A 12,555-nucleotide genomic window follows, 5' to 3' on the forward strand; every position below is an offset into this window, starting at 1 on the left:
ATATCAGAGGGCTGCGATGCCTACGTAACAGCCGCTCTCCTGGGCGGCATCCCGCCTGCTCAGAGCCAGCCCTGCTCTGAAGCCTGGAGCACTGCACCGAGTTTCAGCCAGCTGGACAGCCAGGGGTGCCCTGAGGGTGAGGTCCTGCCCTGGGCACTGCAGGACACTGACCAGAGGCGCACCCCCGGCCTCCCCTCACGGAGCGGACGGTCTGGGGTGGCTAAGACCGCAAATGGGGTGGCTGTACCCCGAATGAAAGGGCTTGCAGGCGGGGGGTCAACATGGCCGCGACCAGGGAGGTGTGGATGTGTCTTTCTTAACAGCAGCACTGACAGGGATGAAAAGGCAGCATGTACAGGACCGTGGGGACACTTCTTTTGACAGAGAGAAGGGACACAAAAAATAGGGTGCTGGGGGAAGAAACTTAATGGCCCTATTTGTTCTAGTAGGAGAACCCCTGCTGCCCAAGGTGCATGCGGCTTTGGGAGAATGAGGAGGAGCGGGCAAGGGGTGTCTGGAGTGGACCCCGAAGGACAGGCAGCACGTGGGGCAGGAGGGCATCCGGGGCAGAGGGAACCCCGTGGCTGGGAAGGGGCCAGGCCGCTCAGGCTGGCTGGTGTGGGGGAACGGAGGGCACACATGGAGGGCTCCGTGGGGCTGGCGGAGGGATGGAGTCTCGTGGTGAAGAGGAGGCAGGCCGAAAACCGCACTCTCACCCCCACGCCGGGATTGGGGGGGATGCCTCGGGAGCGGACACGTGAATGGAGGAGAGAGAAAGCGCTTTCCTGCCCCGGGGCACGGGACTCACCGTGGAATGCTTCCAGTACAGGATGATCTCGGGGATGTTTTCCACGGGGTGCAGAAGGTGGTAGTCTCTCCACTCGTTCCAGTCAATGGTCATCGTGCCATTTTTATCCATGCTGCAAGACAAGCGCATGGTCGGTTGCCCCCGGGTAAACAGGCCCGCGTGTCAGCTGCACTCCCCCCTCCAGGCGAGCCCAGGGCAGGCGCTGGGCCACCGAGGAAACCACGGGAGGGGCCTCTGCCCCAGTGAAGAGGCCAGGTGGCTCCACACCCCACTTTGCATGAAAACGGGAATACAATGGCCCACAAGAACCCCGTTCTGATCAGGCACAGAGGTCAAGGAGGGAGGGAGTCACCAGGGTGACACGGATACTTACTAGGTGACAGGGCCCCAGAAGTGGCCCGTTCGTATTCTGACAGACAGACAAAGGAGGATGCAGAGGAGAGAGGAGAAACACAGATAAGTGCTCTAAGCAGATGTTAGCAAAGCAGGCACACACCACGACACAACGCCCAGGGAGCCGTACAAGCGGCAGCTGTCCCTGACCGGCCGCTTCCGGCCCCCGGGATCTGGAAAGGCGCAGGCAGGAGAGGCAGCGCTCCTGAGGCGAATCTGCGTGGTTTCCTGGCAAAGCCACTACGCTCTCCCCCGGGACCAGGGCTCCCCTGGGCGCTGTCTTGGGGCGGCACGTCTGATTACAGGGTGGAGAAAAGTCAGCATTTTCAGGGAGAAGTCCACCCTACGCGGGCTGCTGCCACCTGAGCCCCTTCCTCTTCCCCACCAGGCAGAGAGGGTGCTCCTTGCTTGCCTTTCACCCACTTGAAATCCCCCCAACTAGTCTTTTCTCTTCACGGGTCACCGGTGAGCGGGCACACTTCCAGGTGATTCTTGACTCTGGCCCGGACTCAGGGAGCGGCTGCTCCTGGGGAGGGGCTCCCTACTCGTGGCGTCAAAACACCAGAAGCCAAAGTTCAGAGAAACAGGGTCAATACAGTGAAGGGCGCCACGTGGTTGATCCAAGAACCTTTCTTTCATCACACGCTTGTTCAACCAAACACAGAGGCTGACAAAGCTCTCACCTCTTGAGAATCTTTTCCGCCTGCTGTTCAGATATCTTGACCCCCAGGTCCCGCAGGGACTGCATGATTTCCTGAGCATCGATCCGTCCTGCAACAACAAAGGCTTCAGCGGGGGGCCAGGCCCACGAGAGGCCTGAGACCAAGGGGGGCCTCTGGCTCTGGAGGCAATGCTCACCATCATTCTTCTTGTCCAAACTCTTGAATACCAGCCTCAGCTTCTTCTCGTGATCTTGGAGATAATGGACAAACTCTTCAAAGTCGAGCTGCCCATCGAGGTCTTTGTCTCCAGCCTGCACAATTTTCTATAAAACAAAAGTTAAGGTTTCGTCCTTGAGTTCGTGCCCCAGCGTTTCCTTGTTCCTCATGGCGCCCCGTCCCCAGGAAACAACTGAGGTCGAGATGCTTCCTCTGTTCTATTCCCAAAGCCACCACTCGGCTCCCTGAGGCCTGGCTAGAACCCAAGCAAGAGCCCACCTAGCTTCCCTCACAAGCGCAGAGGAAAAAGGCACCCCCAGGGAGGCGCCCTTCAGAACAGGCCAGCAGTGGCCAGCCTGGCACTTTCTCATTCCAAGTGTGCTGAAGACCGACTTGTACAACCAAGGTCAGCCATGCGGCTCCCCGGTGGCGGTGTCCCTGGCGCCAGGCCTCTGCCCGCCTGCTCTCTGCCCAAATGTATGGACGGCCTTGGGCGCTTCAGATGCCATCAGGAATGCTGCAGCTTGCTCTTTTTATCCCTACCAGTGGCACTGGCCCAAGAACAAGTGCGTGACCAGGTTAAAGGTATGGGGGCAGAGACGCTGCCAGGGGACCCCGGGAGGAGCCAAGGGGGACTCTTCTTGGGTGTGGGCACAGGCTTGATGGCACCGCCGGCCTCTGATCCCAGGGGAGCCAGATGACATAACCGACCTCGGCTCCCTCGACCAGGTACCGAAAAGCAGGCCAGCTCTTAGTTTCCTGACCCATGAAGGCTTGAAGAGACCCCTTGAACAGAGCTCCGTGCCTGCCCTTAGAGCTGAACTTTGTTCGGCAGTTGCAGTTCTGCGTGCTCAGCGCCTGGAAATTCTCCCCAGATGAATGAGCCCTTGGCCTGTGCCACGGGGCCTGCTACACACTTTACCTCTAGTACCCTGCCAAACCCCCTCCAGCAGCTCTAGGAGGCAGGTACTGTCATTCCCCCCATTTTTCGAGAGAAGAAAACAAGCTCAGAGAGGTTAAATAATTTATCCAAGGTTATACAGCTAGGGAAATGGTGGGCGGCATTCAAGCTGGGCCTGTTAGACTCCAGAGCCACCTCCCTGGAGATCCCACTGCCGCCCTTAAAGTTAATCTCAGGAAGGTGGGTGACACACATGAGTCACTGCAACCCAGCAACACCCCAAAATCTGGACTGAGAATCTCCGAAGGAAAATGGTCATCGTCTTCCTGTGTTGCCCAATTCTCTCGGGGAGAAACAGGTTCACTCGTCACAAACCAACATGGCTTTAAAAGTCTCTGAGCCACTGGGTGTGGACATGGATGGACCATTGGCTAGCTGGTGCTCTCCAATGATCATGATCGTTGCCACTCTCTGAACCACCCGATGGCCCTTTGTGACTGTTCAGGCACTAAGGGTACTAGGAGGAGGCCTGGACAGATACCATGTCACCTAACATGATCCAAAGAACAACGCCGGGGGTGTGGCTGGAATGTGAGACAGAGGCTGGTACATATTTTATCTGCTATCTGGAGTTAACTTCCTGCAGACATCTGTGCTCTTGGCCAAGAATGGTACAAATTACATATAGGGTTATCATTCTAGATTTATGGCAGGAGTGGAAATAGAATCCAGGAGGCGAATGTTAAGCACAGAGCTCTTTGGTATCTGGCCTGCTCTGCCACCAATGCAGTCCATGTGCCTTAGTGGGGTGGGTGGGTGCCTTGTAACACAGAAAACCCAAGGATGTGTTCATTGCAGCTGATTTCAAAGATATTCTCAAGGTCCCGGCCTCTATCTCAGAACCAGCGGGCCTACTTTCTGTCTCCTTCCTAGGATATGCTAATCACCATTCCTGGCACACCACCTGACCTCATGAGCAGTGGGGGACAGCATGAGATCTGATTAACAGAGAAGTCAGGGTGCCCCTTTAGGAGGCAAGGGGCCCCCCACAGGCTCTGGAGCCATTTCCCTATCTTTAAAATGTCATGATTTCTGCTGCCTACCTGCTGCCAAGGGAAGTCTGGGAAGGCTCCCCCTCCCCAGGGCACAGCCCTGCCAGCTCCAACTCCTAGGCCTCCAACAGAAGCTTCTCTGCCTCTCCTTCCCCCAGCTCTGAGAAACGGCCCCACAGTGGCTGGACTGTGCCCCCCTTCTCGGACCTGTACTTCTCTGGAACATCCCCCACCCCCACCCCCCGCCAATCCCTGACAAAAGAATTCCTTTCCATCTCCCACAGGTATCTTCCCAGTAATTCGGGCCTTCCTTGGAAGTCATATGAAAGCCAGTCATTCCCGTGACGTGACATAACCCTTTCCCGGCTACAGCCACATGACAACTGGGGAAAGAACTTGCACATTTCAGACATTCTTTCCCTTCGGCGGGGTTGCGGGGGGGGGGGGGGGCGGACAACAGCTCGCGCACGCGCACCCTCTACCACCACGCAAGCATTCACTCGCCCGCCGCCGCTCCAGACCTGCTTCCACTGGCGGTAGGTGGAGAACTCCTGGGAGGGGATGAAGACGCTGAGTTTGAAGATGGACTTGAGCTCGGCGGGAAGCCCCTTGGACTCGAAGTACTGGAACTCGGTCTGGGTCTCCCCGATGAGCGGCACATAGAGGCACAGGCAGAGCATGCTGACGGCGAGCCGGGCGCGCGCAGCAGCCGCTGGGGAGCCAGGGAATGCTGCCCGGGCCGCACGCTCGCCCCAGAAAAGCCGGCGCGCAGCTGTCATTGGCTGCTCAGGCCCTGCCCTTTTACTTAATTGAGAAAAGCCGGCCCAGGGGAAGTCCTGCCCACAGCCAATCAGCAGCGGCCCCCGCGAGGAGGCGGCGATTGCTCAAGTGGAGGGGTGTAAAGATCAGGACTGACGTCACGGGCGCCCCGAGTTAACTCTTCGGAAGCAGGCCGAGGGAGAGTTCTGTCCCAGCGAACCTTCACCCTCCGCTGCCTAGCCCTCTAGAGGAACAAACAGCCCTCAGCACAGTTTTTCCACAAGGTCCCCAAACGCGTCACCCAATACAATGGTTTTCTCCGCTTAGTAAATCATTCCCCACAGAAAAATAAGTGCATGTACAGGCTGAGTCGCTGCTCGCTGGAAAGGGGCCCCGTTCAGCTGTGAGGGCACGAGGCGGCAGGGGCTGCCTGGGAGCCGGGTGCCCAGCCATCCTGGAAGTGGCCCCGTGGAGGGCTCGGGCTCAGGCTCATTCATCCGCAGGGGCGCTGCCACGGAGCGGGCTGAGCCCTGGACGCGGGCTGCCTGGGCCACGTGGCCTTCCAGCTGGCTCCAGTGACCTTTTCCAGGCCACTGTGCAATGTGAGCACCTCAGAAGCAACCCATTCCCCGGCAGGCTTCCCCTGCGGGTCCTGCAAGCACCCAGGAGCTGACATCATGGGGGCAGAAAGGACCCCTCGCTAAAGGCGGTTGTATGGAAGGACTCCCCAGAAGCATCAATCTGGGGTCAGCCGGACCCTCACGTGACTCCAGACAGCCTTCAGAGCCCACTCTCAGGACACTTCAAAGTTCAGTATAGTCCTAGCTTTCTGGCCTAGGTCTGTGCTATTCAGGAGGGACGTTTTAAATTTTTAATTAATTACATGAAATAAAAAAAAATTCAGTTCCTGAGTTGTGTGACATTTCAGGTACTCCACAGCCACATGGACTCACCGAGCATTTCCATCACACAAAGTTCTACTGGACAACACGGCTCCAGAACACCCCTTTGACGTGAGGGTAAGAGAGAATCTCAGGTTCTGGAAAGTCAGGTTTGGGTCATCACTTAAGGGTGATCCTTTCCAGGCCGGCCTCCCATCTCCACATCATCCCTGTCCCACGGAAAATGTCAAGGGATTCGTGCTGCGGAGGCAGACCGCGTCACAAAGATGTTTCTTCTATAGTGCGCCGCTTCCTAATATAGACTAAATCTCACTACCAGGATGGATAAAAATGGATGGTTATAATCTGGAAATCACCAAAGTACAAGGACTTTCTTAATTTGCTAAAAAGCTTTTTCTTAAGAACTAGAAAAAGGGATTTTTAAAATAAGATGTTGGGTGGGGCGCCTGGGTGGCTCAGTCAGTTAAGCGCCTGCCTTCAGCTCAGGTCACGATCCCAGGGCCTGGTATCGAGCCCTGCATCCAGCCCCACTTCGAGCTCCCGAATCAGTCGAGTCTGCTTCTCCCTTTCTCTCTCCCTCTGCCTCTCCCCCTGCTCGGGCTCGCTCGCGCTCTCTCTCAAATACGTAAATAAAATTAAAAGAAAAAAAGATGTTGGGGCGCCTGGCTTGCTCAGTCAGAAGAGCAGGTGACTCGATCTCTGGTTTGTGAGTTCGAACCCCATGCTGGGTGTAGAGATTAAATAAATAAAACTTAACAAAAATAATGAAGTAAGATGTTGATGCTTAAATACAGCATTATGGAACATTTTGGTAACTTACATGACATTTCAGCCCTTCTAAAAGAGATCTGATGATGAGTCTGTAGAGACAGGTCTTGGGCTACGCTGGGGAGGATCCGATGAGGATCCAGAGACAGCCCGGATTATCCAGATTTCTGCTCAGCCTCCTCCTAAGTCCATGACACTGATCTATCTTTTCGACTGCCCCATCTAGAATTCCTGGTTCAGGGCCGTATTCATGTACAACTTCTCTCTGCTACTGGGGTCCTTGAAGGCAGGAGGCCATGGTTTCAAACCTCTGTACCTTGACTTGGTCGTGGAGGGTGCTGATATATCAGCTTCTGAACGAGTGAGGCCAGTGGCAGGCCTTTACGACCCCAGGAAACAAACACGACCACTCTCGATGAAGACCGAAAATGTGCTTTTCTGAGTGTCTGCAGTTGTCAAGGTGTTTTATCCACCTCAACAAGATCATGCATTATTTTTTTCATTTTAGGAGGCTTACATTTAGGGGCTCCTGGGTGGTTCAGTCAGTGAAGCGTCTGCCTTCAGCTCAGGCCATGATCTCAGGGTCCTGGGATCGAGCCCTGAGTTGGGCTCTCCACTCGGCAGGGAGCCTGCTTCTCCCTCTCACTTGCCCTCTGTGCTCTTCCCCCTCTCTCTCAAATAAATAGATAAAATCTTAGGAAAAAAACAAACAAACGAGGTTCACATTTATAGGGGCGCCTGATGACTGGCTCAGTCAGTAGCGCGTGGGACTCAACCTTGGGGTCTTGAGTCTGAGCCCCATGTTGGGTGGAGAGATAACTTAAAAATAAAAAAAAGGGGGGTTCACATTTATACATAAAAGAGCTAAATTTTGAAATGCTGATCTTCCTTTGTTAAATTATTCATGTTTGCCTCTGAAACAAAAGTAAGTTAGAGAGATGCTGAAATATCTCATTTCGGTGACGACTGCAGTCATTTCAATACAATATGGCCGACATTCTGACTGAAAAAAAAATCTGTTCAACTTGGAGATGTTTGTTACCTAATAAACTGCATTTTTCAAATATTTTTGGTAAACATACCTGTACCACTGAATTTTTCTTTGTGTACCACTGAGCTTTCTGATGTATTTATAGAACAAACATGAGAAGAGGTTCAAGGGCAATACCAAATAAAAGTAAAACCTACACTCAGTACTTCGGGAGAAACTTACTAAAGCATTATCAGATAAGAGCAACTGTCTTCTAGGAAAAAAAACAGGATGAAATTCTGATTATAACAAAGCTCATTACTCATTACCAATGGTATCATGGGGTCACGAAATGTCCTCCGAAAAGCCCTGCGTGTGCTTGTTAAATGTTATTTTACAATGCTAACGTTAATTCTAGTCCAACGTTAATTTTAAGGGTTCCAACGTATTTTTATTGTGCAACTGACAGGGAGTCTGTAGAGACTCAGAATGAATTCATTGGACAAACTGGATTTGGTGTTTATTTATTTAAACCACCCCTCCTCCTGAGTCTCACAGGTCACGCAGAATTCCACTTGCACAAAGACACTGGAAATCCTCTGCCCAAGTGAGCCAATCTCTAGGCACCTGGGATCCCCAGTAAGTGCTGTATCCCTGGGGTGAGAGACAGCGGGGCCCAGAGGGGCTCCTGGGGTCGCCTCTTAATCTGAGATGAGCAAGCAGACTTGGAGAGGTGACCTCGTTCGCCCAGGCCCTGGAGCCTGTTGGCAGCAGGGCTGAGCCTCACCCGGGACCCAGCTCTCGTTACAGCCACGTAAAACGGCACCCAAACCCGATACTGCCAAAAAGATTTTAGAACTCGGTTTCCAAAGAAAGCCTGTAAGCCTGACGTGGAGAATTACAGTAAGCAATACTTCATATTGAAAGGCGGCAGGTGTGTGGGAAAGGTGTGACCCGAGCAGGTCCGGGCTTAGGCTTAGCTAGAAATCAACACAAAAGCCGATCCGTGTTACAGCTTCTGACCGCGCAGAGGGGAAATACCACTAAGAAAGCCTAAGGCGAGGTTCGTGTTCGGTTCCTCACGATTCACCCCAGCCCACGCTGTCCCGTGTTGTCCCTCTCCCCGTCTGCCGGCTACCACTCTTTTCTGCCCTTTTTCCTTATTCTAATTCTGTCATCCAGATCTACTTTCGCCGGTCTCTTCTGATGTCCATTCCTGTGACAACTAGCATGCAGAGCCAATGACAGCATGTCTAGATCCCTGACGATCTAGTGCTATCGGGTTCCATTTCTTCCGTTAAGGTCGAAGTTCCTCTCCCGGGCATCTTGTCCCCCTCGAATCTGCCAATGCCACCACAAGCCGTCCCTGTTCCACCACGCTGGTTCATGCCCCAGAACAGGTGTTTCCCGTCAGTGCTGAATGCCATGAGTAAGAACAGGGCAGGTGGAGTACCTTTGGGAGTGTGGCATTAGGTCATAAGGTATCTCCCCCCTCCTCTGCAATGACTCAGACCAAGCCAAAAATATTAATATGCGAAGGAGCCCTGCCAGCATCCGGCTCTTCTAGCCCCGCCCACCCGTAAGGCTCTCGAACCTCACTGGCTGCGGCGGCCGGAGTGTCATTTGATGATCGGGTTGCCATGACAGCCCAGTGTAGCCGGTTTCCAATGAAACCTGCCTACACTTGGCAATTAGACACACAATGAGCAAAAAATTCTCTGAGCTTCTGAGAAGACGGCCCCTCAGGATTTGCGAGCTTGAATGCCGCTGAGGGCGCCTCTCACTCCACACTAATGGCTTTCTTCTGCAACTGCAGATTAACTGTAAGCCAAAGATAAAGGGGAAAACTGGAACAGTTCCTAGAATAAAAGCCTGCAGGAACCTGACTCACTAGCAGACGTATTTCAACGGGGGAAGTGAGAGCAAAACAAAGTAGTGTGGCTGGAGGCCTGGGAAGCAGAGGGCCAAGGGGGACGTGTCTATAAGGTTTCTGCAGCGTTCTCCTGAGGGAGACAGCGAGGCCAGGTCCCCTTGGCCACTCATCACAAACCCCAAACCCCACCTTTCAGAGTCACTGGAGCTGGCGGGCAAGGCCACATGCTGCAGAAACACGCTATTCCGACTGTCGGTTTATCCGCAGAAATGCTCCTGGTATTCCCAGGTCTTGGTTTATCTGCTTTTAAAGAGTCCACACTGCCCAGATGTGCTTGCTTTCTTGCTTCAAACCAAACCGGCTGATCTGTCTTTGCCCCCCCCCCCCCCAATCTGACCCATCTCTCTCCTGGGGAGCATGGGTTACTGAAAGGTATGGGTCTCCGGCCCAGCCCCATGGCCCCTGACTGGCAGGCCCGGAGTGAAGCTGTTCAGAACAGAAAGTCCTGATGTGAGGCCACCCAGGGGGAGGGCTGGCAAGAGGTGCCCGGATGAGTTTGGGAAATGGAGCAGTTTAATTATTAAAGTCCAAAGTAGGTGAATTTAAAAGGGAGCCAGCCAATCTCTTGATGCCTTGGCCATAAGGTAAGCAGGTCTGGAAATAAAAAATCTTCACAAAGGAGAGCGCCACTGCCATTTCTGAGCTCATCCCAAGAAGACGGAAAGGTAGAAAATGACATGGCTCGAAGCACACCTCAGGCAGAACACAGACTCTGAGATCCACGCCGACCAGAATGCGCGGGCGGGGGCGGGGGGGGGGCGGGACCGGACAGACAGACGGCCAGGGACACATGTACACTGAGGCTTCTCTTCCAAGCTCACACCTAAATGCCCACAGAAGCTATTACGTCAAAAGACCCTCACACTCAGCAAAGGATAACCAAACATTTAATTATTTGATGTAGCAATTCAACTCAAGCAACATTTTGGGGGAATCTACAATATGCCAGGCACAGGGCAGAACCTCTCTCCCTCTTCTAGTTGATTTTTATCCCGAGGAGAATAGATTCTAAATAACCAAAACTCAGGCGGTCAGCAAGGTCGCCCCTAGCGCAGGCAGGAGAAAGCCCAGGCGAGCTGCACTTTCCATTCTAATCCCGAGAACGCGACCAGTCCCGTTAAAACCGCCTTCTTAAGGTAAAGTGAGGCAGGTACAGGGCAAAGTTCCACACAGATTAGGGGTGAAATCTCACCTCTACCCCTCTGTAACTGTTTAATCCTGGGCAAATTACTCAACCTTTCTGCACCTGTTTCCTCATCCATGAAATGGGGGTGTTACCACTTACCTTGGCTCTGCTGAAGATGACGTGAGATAACCCACACTCAGAGCATGAGACTAACGGAAGGCTCTGGCACTCAGCAGACCCGCAGGCCCACGAGGGGCACTGGCCTCTGTACCTGGAGATTCCAGCCTTTTCTCTGACTCCTCCTCCCACTGCCTTCCTTGCAGACCCAAGGGCAAGGGGTCTGACCTTAGGGATGCAGGACAGGCTGGCCCTCCCCAGCTCCAGGCAGCTGGGTTCAACTTTGAAGATCCTCCCTGCATTGTTCAGACAGGCTAAGACATAAGACACACTCTCATCGTTTGTCTCTTCCTTTCAAATGGCTTTCTGGGGCCAAACTGACACATCCTAAGTTAAATCGTCTATTGCCTTCAACCTTCCTTTCCCAAACGGCCACACTGAAGCAGTCACGGTAGGGTGATTAAGCTTTTACCGGGGCCACAGGAAGATTCTAGACTGAAGACTTGGGCTTCTTCATTGTCTAACACTTCTCCCCAGCCTCCAACACCAAACTGATTGATTTCTAAGTCCTCTCTTCCTCCCCACACTCCAGTTTTTTCCAGGAAACGGATCCTAGACCAGCCCCTAAAGTAGGAGGTCCTCCTGAGTTTGCCATTACCTTAGGAAACTGCTCTGCAGGTCCGACCACCAGCAAAATGGTGGGTCTCTTTTCCGTGGCCTCAGCCCTTCGGTCCTGTTTCCCCAAAAAGCTTGACATCTGGTCTCCCCGAGCTGGAGCCGGGGTGCCTCTGACTTCAGTATTGTTCCCCTCTCTGGAGTCTTGGCACCCAGCCCTGGGGAGAAAGCTGGACAGAAAATGCCACAGCATCTGCAGCATTACGGCTTCCTCCCAATGTCGCCGGCGGTGACTGTTCACTTTTGAGGAGGGATGTGACCACAATACCAAGGATCTCTGGCTACGCGGTGGCTTGGAAGGCTAGCCTGGGGAGCTGTAGGGCCGGAAGCTCTGCAAGCAGTGGCCGTCTCCTGCTTTTTCAGATTTGCTAGCACTGCTGTCCTGCCTGGCCTGAGAAGTAGCTCACTCTAAGAGAGCCCTGCCGCCGGCTTGCTGGCGATGAGGGAGCAGCTGGCGCTTCTTCAAGAAAAACTCACTTTTGCAGGTTGACGGTGATCAAATGTGTGGCTTTTTTTTTTTTCAAAAAGGAAAAAAGCAAAAGCCCAACTGATCTCTCCTGGAGGCAGAAGCAACTTGGAGCTCCCAATTATTCAGCAGTCCTCGCTCCGCTAAAGATCATCACACAAGCGAGGACCCGAGCCCCCCGTCCGCATTCTCACTGCAGCAGGGCGCGGCCAATCACCTCGGCCGACACTACGAGTTCATTATCCCAACCAGCAACGTCCCTCCAATCACAGGCGGCCGATCCCTGCACGCGGCCGGCAGTTCTGCAGGGAGGTGCTGATGGCAACCTCCAGCCGAGCCTCCTAGCTCACAGAATCCTCCCTGCCCTGCAGCCCCGCAGGGGCCCCACTTCCTCCTCTCCGCCTGCGAGTTTCCGGGACCACGTTCACCATCAAGGTTAACCTGCTCAAGAGACCCTGGCAACACTTCCTAACACGTCTAGCAACACTCTTCTTTGCTCCATTATCCCATTCTCAGCAACTGTAAGGAACACAATGCACGCCGTACCGGCTACTTATTCTCCCGTGTCTTCCCTACACCATGCGCTGCTTGGGGACAGGAACCAAGTCACATATCTTTCTACCCCTAGGACCCAGAACCAGGCACAGATGGAGTCTGTAGACTGGACTGAGTCGGTGATCATGAATGCAAGGGAATTAATCTTTGGTCATCTGTTTCTTAATTTACTAGCTGACAAATGCAATGACCAGTATCCCTCACAAGAGTAACCCTTTGATACAAGGTTCACAACTACTATCTTAAACACAC

General features: G+C 53.5%; 1 protein-coding gene across 4 annotated transcripts in view; it reads right to left on the reverse strand.

Annotated features, from left to right (window-relative positions):
• Positions 1-12,555, reverse strand: part of SLC25A25 (solute carrier family 25 member 25) — a 33,104-nt gene that overhangs the window by 6,161 nt on the left and 14,388 nt on the right. The window contains exons 1-4 of one of the 4 annotated variants that reach the window (XM_045771078.2): positions 11,266-11,917; positions 2,060-2,186; positions 1,885-1,972; positions 809-920 (exon numbers count right to left, since the gene is read on the reverse strand). In XM_045771078.2, the coding sequence (XP_045627034.2) occupies positions 809-920; positions 1,885-1,972; positions 2,060-2,186; positions 11,266-11,484 (546 nt within the window). In that variant the 5' untranslated portion in view covers positions 11,485-11,917. Of the gene's footprint in view, positions 1-808; positions 921-1,884; positions 1,973-2,059; positions 2,187-3,233; positions 4,481-4,553; positions 4,820-11,265; positions 11,918-12,555 lie in introns of those variants that run through there. The other 3 variants (XM_045771076.2, XM_087869337.1, XM_045771077.2) reach the window with 3 other exon arrangements.

Source organism: Ursus americanus, chromosome 18, assembly GCF_024610735.1.
Source record: "Ursus americanus isolate L20-20 chromosome 18, mUrsAme1.1.p, whole genome shotgun sequence".
Classification (NCBI taxonomy): domain Eukaryota; kingdom Metazoa; phylum Chordata; class Mammalia; order Carnivora; family Ursidae; genus Ursus; species Ursus americanus.